Genomic DNA, 19464 nt, shown 5'->3' on the forward strand with positions numbered 1-19464 from the left:
TTCAGGCGATTAGTGAACTCCCTGTTTAATGCTGACATATTCCTACATTCCTCATCCTTCATGCCTTGGGAAGGAAAAGACAAACACTGCAAAAACTTGATGTTTTGTCTCTGGTTTTATTCAATGCAGAAATGTAAAGTAATGCCTTGCTGCCAGACATACAGTAGATCCCTGCCACAGCAAATGTCCATTTGAAAGTTTAGTCCCATTAAAACAAGCAACCTATACATATACACACACACACAGTTCTGGCTTGCTTTAAAAGTGAAGTCAAAACCGAATCCCCTATAGACACAAAGACAAGGCATGAGGCTTTTTAGAGAAATTAATTCTTCCAGTCTTTTTTCCGTTATATGGATACAATGTGTTTTTCCATATATAAAAGACGTTGCACTTGAGCGTCCGGAGCTCTTAGAAAAACACAAGTGTCCACAATATTCATGGACACGAACTGCAAACACGGCTCAAAATACAAAACGTGTGACAGAACGGGTTTCATCCCCGCCGCATTCAAAGCACAGATCCTGGAAGAAGCGGGCATGAAATGACATCATGCTGCCGCACGCCAGAGAGGAGCAGATTGTAATTCTCCGTCAGCTGTAACAACTCGCATTACATCAGCGCGCTCGCGCAGGGAAGACGCACGCAACCGCTGGATTTGCATTGTGAACCCGGCAAAGGAAACGCTGTGGAAGCGGCTACTCAGTGTGAATCAATCACGCAGCTCTTGACATGCTGGGGACAATTGTTGATGACAGTATTTAGGGTTTTACCAGATGGGCTGAAATGTAACTTAACATTTATGCTTAACAAACACCACGTGCACTCAAGTGTGACCAGTCGTAAAGGATTTGGAGGTAAACTGCCAGAAAAGCGGAGCGCACCCGAGCGCGGCGCGTGTATCACCAGTTGCTCCATCATGGCTTTAATCGCTCTTCTCCCCCAGCTCCAGTTATTCACCATCCTCTCCTCTGACTTCTGTTTCTCATTGCACCAGTAACAAGGCTAACGGGGCTGAAGCTAGGTCACCGTGACACCGACTTTTCCAATTCATGGATATTGGAAAAAAAGGGAGGCAGACAAACATTTAAGAGGTTAAAAGCAGCTAGCGATGCAGTTTGATCCTTCATGCGCATTGGTCGAAGCCAGACCAGTATAACGTTACAGTGTCTGTATCCAAACTCATTAAATGCGGTGGTCTGCTATGTTCACATGGTGAATCTGCGACTTATCCTGACGTTAACTTGACACTGCGTGTTCGGGTTGCACAGAGGGAGAAATGTGGTTCCAATATAGTCTGGGTCTGTGCTGCTCCACCAGTGTGTTGCACAGAACCCAACGCCTCCATGTTTACACACACACATCTCCACATGGACTCTTCTTTCATACGACATGGCTCTGCTCCAGCAAACCCATTCAGGTCAAACCACTTTTGTATTTTAGAAGAATGCAAGATATGTGGTGGGCACCTGTTTTCAATTCTGTTAGTAGAGGGGGACCAGTGCGTGTGTGTGTGTGTGTGTGTGTGTGTGTGTGTGTGTGTGTGTGTGTGTGTGTGTGTGTGTGTGTGTGGACACAAGCGTGTGAGAGTGAGGCAGAGATTACCTCAATCTGTGAATTTTCAGATTTGTGTGTGGCCCTCCTTTGTGTACGCAGCGTAAGGAGATGCAGAGCGAGTCGACGCTGGTGAGTAAGATGAGTGGTATGTTAACATACGCTGTTCCTGATATGGAGTACATCCCCTCTCTGCCGGTTCTGTTTGTGTGTCTGTGTGTGTGTGCTCCAGCCTGGGCAGCAGACTGCAGCAGACAACAAATCAAAGGTGCAGAAGTAGACGAAATAGCACTAACTTCCTTTTATTGGTTTTGAGCTATGAAACTCAAACCACTTGTCCGACTTGTGTATAGGGTGTGAGTGGTTTCAAAATCTGTTTGCCAATAAGTAAAGTACAGTTCTTACATACTAATGACCTCACTGTGCTCAGCACAAGCAACAAGGTGTATGTGAAGAATTTATTTCCCCATCTGATCTGTTTGTTGAGCTACCTACAAACCACAATCGTAACAGACCAGATGGAGAATGGCTTTAACATCTGTTACCACAACAGAAAACAGTTTCACTCATCTTATTACAAACCTACTTTACTAATAAAGGGTTACTTTGGATCTTTGTTTATTTTTATGCACCTGACAAATTTTTTAAGTGGCTGTCAGATTGTAATGCAACATGCTGAGGAATAAGACTTTAGCATTCAAACATCTGATTGGGTGCTTTGATTGACAGGTGAGCTGTCAGTAGCATGGAGATGAAATGTAAATAAACTTGTGGAGTTGTAGGTTACATACAAATTATTTCCAGGGCAAACAGTATTTTCTAGCAGTGGTTCTAGTGGTTTCTAGTAAAGAATGAGTACCTTACTTACTATTTTATTTCAAATACTTGTTTATCTTTTTGTTTTATGTAAATGTGATGTAATCACCACTGAATAGTCCAGTATAACTGCTGCAGCAAGTAACCATATATTAAAGCTGAACTCATTAAAATTGTGTTTAAAGTGAGACCCACTGCAGTGCGGGGCGGCCGAGCCACACCTGACTCCACACCATCAGAGATCAGAAACACTGTCACCTTCAAAGAGGCCAGTTAATTAGCTCCCCCTCTTATCCGGTTGGGCATCTCGGCACACACCTCTGCAGAGGCTGTAATTGAGCACTGATTGCTCTGTAATTGCAGAGAAACAAGCTTCCTTCGGGCCGATAGAGTGAAACAATAGGGAGAGTAACCCAAAGCTCTGCTGCCCCTCAACCATCAAAGAGTTTGGACTTCAAACTATTTCTGCAGCCTTTCCCACAAGATACCTACTTATGCTGCAAACACAGTGCAGATCACTAATTACTCACTTGGAGGAGGAACCCCACATTTTAACTAATGCTTCTTTGATCACCTTGAAATTCATTACGTATTCGTTTAAACAAAATGCAAGACTGGCAAACTAACGGCAAACAAAACATTTGTTTTGGGCTGTTTAGGACATCTGCTAAGTTCCCAGCTCGAGAAGAGTATCTTTGATCCCAGGCCATATGATGGATGAGGGTTATGAAGACCAGATCCTGAGCAGGGCAGCAAAGCAAACACAGTGTCCCAGACTCCCTTTCACTGGAGGAATAATCACCATAATCACAGCAATCATCTTCCACTCTCAAACTATATCCACACGCATTACTTATGCTTCAGTTAAACTGGAGGTTCTTCAGGTCTTCAGTCGACAGAGCAGAGCCAGTTTAAACAGAGTAAGCAGCTTGCATTAGAGCTCTTTCATAGGTAACATTTATGATGTCAGTTACTAAAAGTTATTACAACTAAGTTACATTACATAAGCTATTTGATACGTTAATTGTGAGCATGGATAATCAACCCAATTAAATGTAATTGGTTGAATGATGGATTAACATTTTATGTAATGATTTCATGATTGTTCTCAGATAATACCTGCACAAGCCAAGGAAACTGTTTCAAAATTCTAACATCTTAACAAAACATGTGACTCAATAATAATAATAATAACAATATTAATAATAATTAGAAATAATTTATAATGCACCTATAATTTACCTATTGCACCTATAAAACTCATAATAAACATTACTGATGTTCGCTGCCGGTGCAGGACGTCCACCGCTGGGGACAGCTGCCCACTCGGACGGTATCTTCCCCCATAACTCTTTACCCATTTGAGTTTCATTAGGACAAAGTCGGGGCCTGTAACAGCACGTGGAAAGATTTTCCTGCCAGATGTTAATGCAGGAAGAGAAAGTGACTTTTTCCAACCAACAACTGTCCTGTGCTTCTTCTGCTTTCCTGCCTAATCAACATGTGGGCCCTTATCCTTTTAACATGTCTCCGTCTGCGGGTTGGTGGTGGAGGTTTGCAATTAGGTGGGATTTCATTTATTTCCCTCTATAAGTTTGAATAAATCACCTCCAGCTTCAGTAACACTTGAGAAGAGTTACTGAAGCTTAACTAATCTCAAGGATGCATTATTGATTTAGATAAATTGTTTAATTTAGTTAATCGATTTATCAGTTAAATCGTAAAAGTAATATACACTGTAGGAAAGCTCAAATATTTACATCAGTCTGTCCAACGCACTGCTGCAGCATCATCCCTTTGAATAAACATTTCTTTTTATTGAAATAATTCCATTTAGACAGTTTTCTGTACATGTTTACATTCTATAGTAAATCTGCACTGATGCTGCATACACTGGCATCTCATGTAAGCAGCCCAGCAGGGTGTCTGCAACTATTTAAGCTGGGTCAAATAATGTGACATTACAGCAACTCGGTTTAGTAATTCCATCATCAATGTTTTTTAATTGTTAAACTATATATGTAATAAACTGTACATATTATTAGGAAGATAGAAAGCACAAAATGTGGAAATATGTCTAGTTTATCACCAAACACATGTAATTGAATACAGTAAAAATATAGAATTTGTTTCCATTCTGCCCCCTCTTTTTTTTATATTTTATTTTAAACATACGATGACCTTGGACATTAACATTAACTTGACCGGTCCCCATGTGTTTTCTGGAGCTACGCTGAAGGATGGGAGAGGAAGTAATGTAGAAGCAGGCCGTCAGCTCTGCGACTGGGGCACGGCGGCAGTGGCAGATGCTGGCTTGGCTCTGCCAGGAGAAGGACCGGGCCAAGCCAAGCGAGCCAAACATCTGCTCCTGCTTAGAGGTGTCGGCTCCTGCCATACACAGCAGACGTTAAAAACCTCAGGGAAAGGTTTCACTTGGCCTCCTCGCGCCTGGGCCACAGCTAGCACTCCTGTACGCTCCCTGAGGGAACGCAGGTCTGAGGAAAATACCACCAAAAATCCAATACTACTTTTCCTTCCGTGCTTCACTCCACTGACCGAAGCTAATTTCATTTCACACTTACAGACTCATAAAATTCCTTCAATAACACAGTGCTTCATCCAGCGGGGCAGTGCTGCCTCAATCAGCTTCAGACTAGCTTGGAGCTAAAACACCAGCTAAGGCACATGAAACCCAATAATCAGTCTGGACCGCTCCTTTCGTTTCTGCACGAGACAAACTGAGAATCTCCACCGACGTATTTTACAAGACAAAGACAGCTGCACGTCACAGTTAAAACGCAGATTAAGTAGGTTTTAAGTGTGTAGCCCTGCCGAAGTGTCGAAAGGCTGTAAAATAGTTTGGATATTTTCTCTGTCATCTTGTAACCATACATTAGCCAGCATCTCATAAAATCCCCAAATAAAAGCACAAAGCACCAATTACTGAATAGTTATGCCAGTTAACAAAAGAACAAACACAGAGACACTTTGGTAAAAGGATAGAAAACTATTCGGTTACACATCTAACATTAGCTTCTATTACTGCTCTAATGAGCCAATAAACCTTTCAGGAGGTGCCTGATCTAAAGACGTAGCCAAATTGCTATCTCTTGTTGGTCTCCGTAAAAGTAGGTTACATTCAGCCACACATAAACTGGCTTCCATATGTGCATGTAGCACATTTTTAGGGGTTTGCAAACAAACAGAGATTTGCGCTCTGACCTAAAGGCCTATTAAGCTGCCATCTGACCTAAAAGCAAGCACATACTCTGCACATCATTCTTTCAAGTATAAACAAAAAGCCACAATGTGATCCGTAGTCATCCAAAAGTGGGGTTTTCACGAGATCCAGAAATTTGAAAACATGTAAAAAACCGTTCTGTAACAAGGAGTTGTTTTTTACAGGTTTCAACTGTTTCCTGGAACTCTGCTTTATGTTGTTTGGAAACTGGATTTGTTTGTTAGTTGGACGTTTCTCTGGCAAAATCTGTTCCGTATCACCGTTCAGCACCTGTAGCATGCAAGAAAACAGGTTACCCCATCTGGGTGTTCATAGCGATCACAGTAATAAGGCGTCTGACATTTGAGATGCAGAGAGAACGGATAACACAGCCAGCTGACTCCACAGGATCGTCCCTATGCATCAGCTGTGCAGCTCCAGAAATCTGCTTCCCTACATTGATGCATGATGCTGCAAATGCATCTGGATTTAACGGGAATCTGGGAATAATTTATCAATCATGAAACAGATCAACAACTGCAAACCAACGAGGCAGGACCTCTTGGGGAGCTTCAGGACAACATGCACTTGTTTTATTCTAATAGGGAAATTAGCAGTCAGCTGAAAAAGGCCAATATTCTCTCCTACTAGTTCGGGCCATTGTGAGACCCAGATTCACAGAAGATAGAAATTATGAAGCAGCTTCTCCACATGTTCCTGAGGCACATGCAGTTTGTTTGTTTCATGTGAAAGTCAGAGGTCAAACACGGCCAGTAGCAACGCTGCTGAAACGGGCAGAGGTCAGCGAAGAGCAACGCGATTACTGCACAACGTGACCATTGTTCAATACAGTTCAAAGCACAAATAAAAGCCAACGACTGTAGATTTAATGTAAATGCAACCGAAGATGATCTTACACGCTGTAGTGGGTTTGAGTTGGAAATGTGCCATTGTTAACGCTTTGTGAATAATCCGAAACATGCACGGCTCTGTTTTTCATCTGCTAGTGTCAGAGGTAACCAGAAATTGACACAAATTTCAAAGCCAGTGGCTTTTGGACATATTTCTCTGTTAAAAGACAGATTCCTGAGAGACATCTTTAGATGTTATTTGTGCGCTGAGGAGAGCAATAAGTGTGGAGACGCTGAAGCCTGAGCACTTACAGGTTTGCTCGACCTTGACGGCACGGTTTTACACCACAGGTGTCAGCTGGGCCTTTAGCTGAGAACATCTCCTGCCAGACGTGGCTGGCTGAATAGGAAAAAGACTGATTATGCGCACACTGTCGACCTACATATGAGGAAAATGTGTTATTCATCTTTATATTTTGTTCTTTTTCTCCTCCTTCCCCCATCTGTCTATTGCTGTTACTTCATTCTTCACCTTCCCCGCGCTCCTCTTTCTTAATCTCACTGCGTTTCCTCTTGCTCTTGTTTTCTCATTTTGAGGGCTGAGTGCTGTGCTGTGCATCTACAACTCAGCAGGACACCATAGAGTGATAGATGGCCTCTGACAAGGTCCAACACAATCCAAGCAGCCATATGCTCCGAGGGGAAAAGCGCAGAATTAAAGAGGATTCACAAGTGGTTAAAAGGAAAACATGCCAGAGTCTTAGGCAACATCTCCTGTACAGTCCTGTTGACTGTACAATAATATATGGGGAGATTTAATACAATGACATTAATGGCCTGGCAGCGAAGTTATAATATTTTTTTCTAATTTAGCAGATATTAGAAATTTATTTGAACGTAATCTTTATTTCTTATTAAAGATGTTGCACAAGGGATTATGATATAATCCAGTTTCTGGAAAGAGGAAGAGAGAGAAAAACAAAAACAGTTGATGTCATTTATTTAACATGTTCCCCGCTAAATAAAAAATAACACAACTGTGTAATAGGCTACAAATTATTTTTTTCATGCAAGAAATGAATGATGATGAGAGAGAGCTACTGACTGCTGTACCGTCTCACTACGGGAGAAAACAGAGCCGTTCCTTGAACACCCAAGCACGCAGCAATGCCCAACATTTGTGTGACGCTAATGAGTGTGTTAAATTCCAGAGTAAGTAGTTGAAAGAAGAAACATTAGTGTAACATCCTTAAACACCAGGTCAAATCACCTCCTCAGAGTGGTTACAGCTTTCTAGCGGGCTCTTACCAGCCCCCGCTTCCAGTACAAGGGTTACACACAATGGGTCCGCAAAGCAGGCACACACGCGCGCGCACACACACGCACGCACACATACGTTACCATAAATTACAAATGACAGCCTGAGAGTCAAATTAAGGAAATAAAATGTGTCTCGCTGGTAATGAAGGAGGCATGTTTCCCCTCAGGATAACAACTTCATCTGGACACACAAACACACACGCACACACACACACACACACACACGCACACGCGCACACACGCAAGGTCCATCCCATTTGTACAAACTGGCTGTGAGCATTCAAAGAACACAGTGCCATGATTTGAAATTTGACACAAAACGTATGTTTTCTAGAGTTCTGAGGAAAAATGTGGAGGTTGGATGTGATGCCAAACGATCATAGGAGAGGAAGGACTGCTTTCAAACATTTCCCATGCATCAGGCTATTAAAATGACATTCGTTTGCAGGTTGCTGGCACTTGACTAAGGGCATATTGCAAACACATGGAATTACATGTTATGTCCATCCATGATTTAAACAGTCTAGGTATTCCTACCATCGGGGGGAAAGCAGACGCTTCTGGATCTGTGCAGGCCATGTGAAAAGAGGGAAGGAAAAAAGAGCCGGCAATATGGCAATCAGAGGTTTGTCACGCGTAGCTTACATCACTGCACATAACTGGTAACTGACAGGTAATAATGAATAATAGCATGTAACACATTAAGCCAACCACATAAAACAGAAGGTCAGGTAATTTAACAGAGCTCTCTTGTCTAAAGATATTCTGTGTTCCACTGTAAAAGTCCTCCATGTGTAAATGTCTAGTGGTTACTCTGCTCGCTGCAGGGCGGCGTTCTGGGTCCGAAGCTTGATGCTGTACATGAAAACGAGTAACGTGATCATACAAGTTGTAGTGGACATTATTGGACATTAAACGAACACTTCTTTCAACACAGCTGAGCTAAAACCCGCACATCGTGGCCGAGATGAAAGAAGTCCTTTAAAACCACAAAAGGTACTGTAAGTGTGTTACAGCAGAACCTTTCTGGGGAGGAGTAAAAAGATCTGGTTCACAAAGATACTCTATCAGTCAGTAAACGGATGCAAATGATGGATTTCTTGATGGTTTATTGTTAAAGTTTGCGCAGTATATGGTGACAGAACACCTTAAACCAAATAAAAACAGAAATACCCCTAAGACCAAACTTAAAGTCAGTTTGGAAAAGAGCATCTTACATATTTAAAAGGACTTATTACATTTAATTACACACTATTACATATAACAGATTTTTAAAAAAACACATGCTTTCTTCACGCATAGCTAAAATACTACGAGCAAAGATAATTTGATGTGATAAAAATGCAACCAAGAAGTGAGAGGATACTTAAAAACATTAATGTGGTAAATATACTTTCTAAAATCCACCATGTTCATTTTATTAGAGACACAAACACTCATAGCTGACAATTAATATCAAATAGAGCTGGCAGCATGACACAGTGGGTTAAAAAAAGGCAGTTAAGCAACAGTAATGTGTAAAAACATACACTCAAGCTTAATTGTCCCTTGCTTTACCTTTCCAAGCTCCACAATTGCTGCAATACCATCAAATCACCGCAGATCTACTCTCCTCTGGTCACAGCAACTGGCTGCACTACAGCCCTCCAGCGTGACGACTGGCAGGAAAAGGCCATAAATCTGGAGGTGGAGCAGGTACTGCAGCAGCTGCAGCCCCCAGAGCTCCGTGTTCTGCAGTTCACACCTTATGTGTTGAGTACACGTGCACATTGACTGAGGGAAGACGGAGATGAGGCAGCTCCTTCTCACCGAAGAGCTTTAAAAACGAGTGGATAAAAGGCTGGGAGGAGTCGAATGGCAGAACTAATAGGAAGAACGGAGCATGTTTCCCACTGCAGCTAGAAAATGTGTTTTGATTTTCAAATGAGTAAAAACAGAAAGTTATAACTAGAGGCCCTCTGACTATAGACAGCTGTGCCAATTTATTTTGATGAAAACATTTTCAAGCCACTCACAGATGTTCATTACATTCCCGTTTCTGCGCCGGCTCCTAATGTTTGTCTTTCCAGATTTCCAACCTTCTGCCTCTCCGTGCCTCCCGCCTAGTGATTCAGAACGCCTCCTGCCAGAGACCTACATTTCACATCGCTCCCCTCTAATACTGTATTACAGCTACAGCATTTGTTAAATATGGCAGAGTCCGCTCTTTAGATCCACAACAGAATTATCCAATCTGCAAATGAGCTGTCAGGGCGCCACCAACAACAGGGGGAGGTATGAGCGACCACAGCTGCTGAGGTGAGGGAAAAGCTTTGGTACATGCACATTTTAGGACGGCTCACTAACAGACCTGTGACACAAGGCAAAATTCAGCAGATGTATGATACAAACGTCCTCCATCCCTATGGATTAAGTTTAAACCTTTTGTCCACTCCGACTCCTGCGAACCAAAGGCTCCTTTTGTCTCATTCACACATTATATTGTGGTTCCTCTCGTGTTTCTTCCTAATGGAGCCTTGCAGCTCTCAGCGAGAGGCTTCTGTTCAAAGAGAGGGGCTCAGGTATTAGAGTCTGATGTGATCCCTGCAGTGTTTACTTAAACCTAATAAGTGATTAGACACTGTAAACATTTGTGTCACTTGATACTTGGCTTGTGTGATCAGACTAGGTAAGAAAGGGGAGAGCCTACATTGTGCTGTCAGGCTCTATATCGTCAGTCTGATCCTGAAGGCAGCTGCTGACTCATCAAACAACAACGAACGCTCTTTAATCCGACGCAAAGGTACAAGAATTGATCAGATGATAGATTGAACTAGATGATAGATTACAGCTGCTCCTTCCATAGACCCTCCACTGTGGATTCGCCAAAGCCTCAGTGTGACATATTCTACTCTTTAAAATCTCTAGAGTCACTTCACAACTTTTCTATTACTTTCTAAGAAAGAAAACATTTGGAGAAATTTTCAAAATGTCCAGGAGAGGGAAAAAAAAAAAGTTTCCTAAAATTGATAGCATCCAATGTTTGAGTCTTTTCTATGTATTCTGTGCTCGTGATTTTTGGATCAGATGGTTTTCGATAAGAAGAATAACAGAGTAGAAATTCCTCCGTTAAGCTGTGTTTAGCCTTTGAGCCCTAAACACCCGGACGACACCTCTAAGGTCACAAGTTGAATGGACTGGGGGCTTCATTCTTTAAAAGGGTTCCAAACTTTCACATAATAAGAGAACAGAGAAGAGGTGCAGAAGAGGGCACTGATCTGAACTAATGGAGGGACACGCTGCAGCAGAACGACTGAAGTGATGCTAACCATGACCTTGTCTGAGCTTAGGCGTTATCCCCACTTCACATGCTGCTGAATAGGCGCCCGGTGTGTGTCTGTCTTATTGATAAGCACTAACAAGCCTGAGTCATAGGTCAGACAGTGGTGAGTGGAAGAGGATGGAGTAAGACTGTTAACGGTCCTTGAAGCACCACCTGCTTTGCACACGCACACCGCGCACGCACACACAGTGGATCTGGGTTGATTGTTACCAGACCACATTTAAACACATCCCTCATGCCCCACACACACACACACACACACACACACACACACACACACACACACACACACACACACACACACACACACACACACAAATTCCCATTTTTACACAACATGCTTGAAGTTCACCAGAGTGTACAGGAACAATGAGAGTATCAGACAAATGGGTTTGGACTTTTTAGCCTAATCAGGTCTTATTTTGAAAAGAAAATTAGTCTGTGTGTGTAAAATTCCACTAAGAGGCCACTTTCCTTGGTGCTTTAAGAAGAAACCAGGCTTGTGTCTGTGCTCGGAAGAACGAGAGTTTCTATTAGAATGCTTCACAGTAAATTGGCTTTGGGTAAATAAAGTCCCTTCAGCGCCGATAACGGCTACGGCACCTGCTCGCAAACAGCACGGCACCGCTCGCAGACACCAGCGATGACGTGAAGCGATCAATATAAAAGAAGAGAAAATTATAAAGATAAAGCGGGAAAATTATGCAAAAATGTGGAAAAAAAACATCCAGTGGTGGTTTACTAGCAGCATAGGTTTCACTGCAGAAACATTGTTGGAATTTATTTCATCACTTCCCGGTCTGTAAAAATCACTTGAATTGTTTACATTTAAAAAAAACTAACTATTTGTGTTTTCTCATTACAACATTTAGTCTGTAGCAGTCTGAGTGCTGAGCCTCCTCCGTAGGCCTCTATGCTGACCTGAAGCTCAGACACAAGAACTGAAGCAGTCACATTCACTTTATGGCAGGAAGTCGCGGGGTTAATGGGAAATGTGGTCCTCATTTTCAAATAAATTAGCAATATAAGACACGTGTGATCCAGTGGCAAGATCACATTTATTTCACCAAAGCTTCAAACTGTTAATTATATAGTGCTAGAAAATGTCAGAAAATAATGGCAGTGAGTGGATTATACGACGCTGCATAGTGTAGTTTAAATATTTTAGACACTAGCGCAGCCGCAAATGAACAACAGGCTGGAATACGACACAAGTACGTGACCTGGACCAGTGAAGTGACCCGTTACACGTCCACGTCCAAACTCTTACAACGAAACATTTATCAATATCTTATGGTGTGATTGCTACACTTGACTATGTCATTGGTTGAGATGGTCGTCCAACTTCTATCTGAATTGCACAAGTTCCGGGAATTTTAAGACCGACTTTCTAATTTCCATAAATACTTCGCTGTCCCAGCGAGGACGTGGGGCGTGTGTTCTTCTGTGAAAGTCAGCGCGGTAATAAAAGACTTGTTCCACTGAACTCTAAACACGCTTTGACTCCCGACACTGACTCAGATCAGAGTCCGGGCCCAGGTTTGTGGACAACTCCAAAACAGCAGTAATTTCAACTGACGTATGTTTCATTTGCGCTCTCCTCGCCTGCAGTTTCTCATTTCCATAACAGCCTATGACTGTAAGAGATAAGAAACGCAGCCCACCCAAACTCCCGACTCCAGAGTTCCTTCTGCCGTCAGGGTGCGTTCGCTTCAGCCAGTGACACCGTCAGTCCTCCGTTTACTAATGCCCTCCATCCATCTCCACGGCCCTTCCTTCCAAATTGCATTTGTCACTGTGAGAGCTGACGGTTTACACTGGCCCGCTTTGAACCCCGCGCGAGTGCACGTGGAGCGCGTGCACGCGTGCCTGTGTTTGTGTGATCCCCTACCTGTTATCGTAATGTTGCTGTAGATGTTGGACAGTTGCTCCTTCAGGAGCACGAGCTGCGTGCTGGCCGCTTTCTCCCGCTGCAGCTCCAGCATTATGTCCGGGTGACTGGCCACTTTGCAGCCGTTCTGTTTGTCCAGCGCAATGTCACTGCGGACGATGTCTGCAAGATGGCGGCGGAAGGAAAAAAATTAATTAATCCATGTGAATGTTTGACATTCAACAATCGTGCGTTTGTTACTCTATAAATTTACCTTCTGTCCAGACCTGAACTTTTTAACACATTGTTCTTGCTTTTCTCTCAAATTTTTTAAATTTTTGTGTTTCGTCTTTTTACTTTTTACTGTACTTAATCAAGCACGGCGTCATTTAAAAAAAACTACACGTTTAGTGTTTTTTAAATACTCGTTTTTTACTGGAGCCGAGTAAATAGCGAGTTTTGAGACAAATTTAGTGGATTATAAAAGTCAATTTTTCTTATAGTGAAACGTGTGTCTAATACGATAATATTGTAGAAGCGTTAATGGACAAATTTGGAAAATAAAACTTTATTATAGTGCACCGAGTGAACCTACACGTAATGTTGTGTCTAAACTGGAAACGAAGTTTTCTCGCTGCACAGATTAACCTCGTATCGTTTAAATACAGCGTTATTCCAGACCCAAATTTCCCAGGTCTTTCGGAGCTCGAACACAGAACAAAAACACGGTGAAGTATCCCAACACAACAGCATGTCGTTACCATCTTCGTAGTTTTTCAGGTAGTAGTCGGGTCCCGGCCCTCTAAACTTGGCGAGGTTCTTCTGGTTGTTAAACTGCAGGAAGTCGGTCCTCTTTCCGCCAAAACGCAGAAAGGCAGGCGCCAGGCCGCGCGCCAGGGTCACGAGACGCTTGGAGCTGCGGAGACAAAAGCGTTAGCGGAAGAATTACAGTAGAGTCACAGCTGTGCGTCGTGGCTTCAAGTTCCAGAGGAGCAAGACGTCGCCCTTATTTTTCTGGTACGCAGACCTGTAGGTTAGTACAAGTAATGCAGATATTTTCAAATAAATAGCCGAGAGCTTCCTACGCGTAATTTGACTGTGCCGAGGCCGTTACAGCCCTTGAACGTCTTTAAATCGTATGTCCTGAGAGCAAAGAAACGGGTTAAAGCGTCATCTGTCAGTAAAAAGGCTCGAGGAAGCGGCTGATGCGCAGCAGGAGCCACGGGTACAAACAACTAAGGCCTAAACCAACGATGAAAGTCTGCTACCGCTATTTGACATCAAGTGCATCCCGAAGTCTGCCAAGACCTACAAATATCAAATGTTTTACGTTTGATATTTTGGGATGTCGTACGTGCAAAGATGTCACAAATTTAATTTGCCTATTTTTCTGTGCATTCTATAGTGGATACATGGTTCATTTTAATGACAATGTAATGTATTGAAATGAAAATCAGGATTCATTTTTGTTTTTGTTGCGCGTCCTGGAATAAAAGTTGTGTCCGCAGCCAACAGGCCTGTAGACGGCAGGTTAGCGTGCGTGATTTCCTCCTATTTTAATTCATAATGTAAATGTATATACAGTAATATGTTGATGAACAATGACCGAACCCAAAACAAAATTTGTAAAGGATGAGAAACTAGTGTGGGTGTGGGTGTATGTGTGTGTCTGTGTGTGTGTGTGTGTGTGTGTGGTGTAATAGAACTGGAACTGCCACGTTTTTTGTAAAATAATAAAAGTGAAAATGAAGAGAAGGCGCACACGGAGTAACACTTCGCATTTTCTTTAGTAAACTGATGTTTGATGTTTTTGTGCTTATCGAGTTATGCTAATGTTAATTTTTTACTATTCTTACGGTGGAGTTTGGTGTAAAGGACGGTGTGCGTCTGGCAAAGGTCATCATTTAATGAAGGAACACCAAATTCACCCGTAAAGCGTCATTCTTGCTTGGTGGTAGTTCTTTATGAATCCTCATCTTTGAATAAATAAATAAATAAATACCACATTAAAATAGTTTCATGATATAAAAATATATAATCAATGGTTTGTTTTTTGCCCATTTTGAATAAACATAATAATGATACTTATACTTTATGGTCATATAGGTCAGTAGTTTACAAAAGAAAATAGTTTGACCTAGAATGAGAAGATGAATTCTACATTTATTTATCCTAAAACGTAATTTCTTTTGTAAACTCAAAGGATGAGGAGCGAATATGTGAGTGCTGTTAATGGGCTGAGTGTTTACTAAGTTCGCACTGTAACAGCAATGACCTCAGACTGGTCGCTTCTGAACCAACTCTCCTAACGCCGCCATATTAAACTATGTGACAGGTTTGGATTTTATCAGCCTTGGGTAAAAAACCGAACCGAACCGTGCTGTGCCTTGTAGTGAGCGAAGAACTTTGTGGTTCACTCTATGACAATTCGGGCAACGTGGCCGCGCTAGATGAATACAAGAAATAGCAAACAATTGAGAAGTAATTGTTGGTACTGATCGATAATGCTAATAAGAAATAGCCTGAAGATCCCCGGTACCTTAGAAAGTCCAGCCAGCCGTCTTTGATGATCGAGGGGTCCAGCTGCAAAGAAAGGAAGTTGTCGTTGAGGACTCTGATCGGACTGCGCGTGTTGACGTCCAGCAGAACCAGGGTTCTCTCCATGAAGCCTGGTCGCTTCCCACCGGCTGCAGACCTCTGGTATGTAGAGGAGGAAGAGGAGTAGGAGGAAGACAGCACCGACTGCACTACCAAAGAAGCCAAAGATGCCAACCACAGCAAGGACCAGGGGAATACGCATGGTGATGGTTTGGGCATCTTCTTGGGCTGGGGTGCGCGCGCAATCAGGCTCAAACGCGAGCAAGGAAGCCCCAGCTAGACAGATTCTCTTGCCCCGACGTTCGGTGGTGGCTCCTTGTGTTAGTCTCATCGATCTGGTGCTGTCTTCCTGTCTAGTTGTCTCACCCCCTCTGCCCCCCGCCCCTCCGAGTATGTTTTTGGGAGCTGCTCACAAGAGCGCACGCCCCGAGCCAGCCTTCCCGGCTGTGGGAGCCAGAAGAGGGAGAGGAGGCAGCACCGCCCCTCCAAGGTTCTCTGAGGTATGAGGACAAGCTGCTCGCCAGGACGTTTCTCAGCTCATGTTACTAACAAAGAGAAAATGGGACGTTGTCTGCTTAATACTCGAGATGTAGTTTTGTTTTCTGATGAAGTCTTGTGTTCTGTCCTAAACTATATCACCAAAAACGAGTAATCATTTTGCAGAAATGCCAAGTCGACTCCAGTATTAAAGTGAAGCCAATTTATTGTCAAATATCAGCAATAGACTGTTCCCATGTTCTCTGGCTTGAATGCGTGGCAACGAGGAAGCCACATTTGGCGTACGCACAAGCTGCCTTGTGTAAAGATAACGGTGTAAGTTATGGCAATATTATTAATTATTGAAGAAATCATGATCATCGGGAAATTATGCAATGCTGTGGTGTGAATAAATCAGCTTTATGTGATGTTTATAGTGCAATTCAATACTGCTTAGACACCCATCTGCATATATTGTAATTGACGTTGGACTCGTCTAATCTCATATTTCGTCGCCATATTTTAAATATATTTAATGTAATACACATAAATGACTACTCATTACATCTCCTGCACGTGGTTGACTGCACAATGAAAATGAAATGTCGAGAGGAAGGGGATGTAGTTGGGCCTTCCAGTACTCCCAGTCTACACAGCCCCGGAGGACAAAAGAGGCCGCTTCAGGTTCCGAAAAACAAGACGTTGCGCACAAGCTTTTGACAAAGGACATTTACGGAACTGTGAATATTTTGGCCCTTTTCCAAAAACATGCAAGATCAATTTGGGATTTACGTTCATCCACACAAATCTGGCCTATAAAGGCTTTATATGGCTGATCTGTCCAGATGTTCAAGGAACCGGGTGACTTTCAAACAAGGTACAGACGTCTGATTCCCGAGGACTCATCGGTGCAGCGAAGGCGTGGGCGTTTGAGGTCACCGCCGTCTCAGGGATCGGCACCCGAGGAAAAACATGTACCAAATAAATCCAGGTTAAGGCTTTTATACGGCCGTAGAGCACGCACTCAGGAACACATTAGCCAAATTATCCAAGGTGTTGAGCTTTACGCACGAAAAATCCTATTAAACGCTTCAAAGGAAAGCAACAGTCTGTGTTTTGTAATGATGCCTCTGCAAATGTCCTGTTAAATCTCCTAAAACGTTAAAGGGGCATTTTTCGCATCTTGGGTAACGGATGCGTGTCGGGAACCCAGACGCACTGCGTCGGCTTCGTTTCCACGTCTATCATAAGAGATATCCAAACTACAGGTCTGCTCCGTGCTGTCACTTTGGCGCAGCCAGACATCGGTTAACATGTGGTTTTAATATGACCAAAGTTTATGTTTTTGGAGAGAAAGATTTTTAGCTTTTATGTTTTTACATAAGCCACGAGTTCTTGAATTATGGCTCTTAAATATTAACCTGTGGGACATCTAACATGTCATGGTTAGAGATTCGCTGATGTTTTTAACAACGCTGAAAGAAACTGTACACTAAGAAAACATTAATGGAATTATATACTTCGTGAGGAAATTGTGACCGTGGTTTTCACGTGTTCTTCCCATTGTTTGGCTGTGGACGTTGCTCCTAATCTGTGACAACGGCCTTTTCTCTGACGACGTTGTAGGGACGCCCGAGTGAAGCAGTATATTATGTTTGTCATATCCGAGCGTGGTGTTGAAACTACATCATATCAGTCGGACCCTCAGCATAAAAAACACGGGAAAAAGAAAACAAAATACTGCAGACCGGCAAAGTCATAACTTACATTAGACTCACACACGGATCGGATGATTTAGATAAACTTAGAACGAAAATCGTTTTCAAAACCGGCTCTTTAAACAACTACAATAAGTCATATTTAATTAAGGAGTCATGCGTGGACCTGGGGCAATTGTCTGTAACGCAACAATACGTCAGCCTCATTATTTTGTTGGTCGTTATTATATATTTTGAATTTACTATTTGTAGTTTTGGTGTCATACTGTGCTGTTACATGTTTGGGGTTGAGAAAATTCGACAATGCATAAAAACTGATGCGGACAGATGTTCATTTAAGAGGCCATTTAATGATACAGTCTATGGTGTTTCATAAAGCTCGTCGGGACTAATAGGTTTAGCCAAGCGCACAGGAATGTGAGCATCTTCAGGCAACGTTCGTTTGGAAATTAATGCGCCATTTTAAAAATGAATACGGTCTCCTCCTGCGTGCAAGTGTTATTAATAACGACTATGAAAATAAAGTGGAGCAAGTTTAACATTCCATAAAACCGTCTGCGATGCTGCTTTTACAGTACATTTCTCAAACAAATAAATTGATTGGGAACTGAAGGCATCTCATCCGAACTAAATTAAAGTGACGGTGGTTCATGATAGGTTCGGAGTTTCAAACTGCACAGACAATAAGGAACCCAGCAGGGAAGTTGTTAACCGCTTTGTGAATACGTGAACGCAGATTTCTTTATTCTTGTAAAGTCTTTTTTGTCTCTAATGTTGTGGTGGATGTGTGGCTGATGGAAAACAGAGCGTGTTCAGGTGTTTAAAACCTGTCAGGACACTGTCCTCACCTTTAGTTTCCTGCCTCATAAACCCGGCACACTTCGAACTTAACAGCAACAGGGCTTCACTGTGAATAATAATAATAATAATAATAATAATAATAATAATAATAATAATAATAATAATAATAATAATAATAATAATAATAATAATAATAATAATAATAATGACAACAATAAACCACAGAAAACTATAACAACAAAACCATTTAAAAACAACAACAATAATAATAGAGACATGGTCATTATATTTGTAATATTACACATTTATAGTCGTTTGAGTGTTTTCAAATTGAAATTATTTTACCTCTTCGCCCATGAAGCTCTTGATAATAGGTCGGTCTTTATGTATAATATATTCCTGAAGACTTTAAAGTGTGATGCCATGGTCTGATTTGAAGCTGCAGGATGCAATGTGCTGTTCAGGTGTTGACATGTGACGTTTGAAATGATCTTATTTTCTAAGCGGATGGGGTGTGGTGGTGTTGGTGGGGGGTGAGAACGAGAATCCTTTATGTGCATAAATCACCGCTCGCTCCACACCACGTCTGTGCTTTAAAGGCTGTAGAGTGGTTTTCTCAGGATGCTGATCTGAAAGAGGTGCTAACACTGCCATCTAGTGGACACGTCGAAGTGAGACGAAGCTGTGCAGTTTGGCTATGACGACGAAAGAAAAGACAAAGTTTTACCTAGGCAATATTTGCTTGATGTGCTTAAACATTTTATACATTCGTAAGTGTTGTTTGTTTTTGATTGTGTGTCACGATAGGGATTTGTGATTGGTCATCTCCAGCTTTATATTTTTAGAAAATGGCAGAAAACAAAAGAGGGAAGCCTACGTCACAACCCGCATCGCTCTCTCTCTCTCTCTCTGTCTCC

The 19464-nt window shown here is 42.2% G+C and overlaps 1 protein-coding gene across 1 annotated transcript in view; it reads right to left on the minus strand.

The window, feature by feature from the left end:
* Nucleotides 1-15944, minus strand: part of hpse2 (heparanase 2) — a 37125-nt gene extending 21181 nt beyond the window's left edge. The window contains exons 1-3 of the mRNA XM_029126956.3: nucleotides 15493-15944; nucleotides 13715-13869; nucleotides 12975-13136 (exon numbers count right to left, since the gene is read on the minus strand). Coding sequence (XP_028982789.1) covers nucleotides 12975-13136; nucleotides 13715-13869; nucleotides 15493-15770 — 595 coding nt within the window. The 5' untranslated portion in view covers nucleotides 15771-15944. The remainder of the gene's footprint in view (nucleotides 1-12974; nucleotides 13137-13714; nucleotides 13870-15492) is intronic.
* Nucleotides 15945-19464: the final 3520 nt, after the last annotated feature.

This window comes from Betta splendens, chromosome 15 (genome assembly GCF_900634795.4).
Source record: "Betta splendens chromosome 15, fBetSpl5.4, whole genome shotgun sequence".
Taxonomy (NCBI): Eukaryota; Metazoa; Chordata; class Actinopteri; order Anabantiformes; family Osphronemidae; genus Betta; species Betta splendens.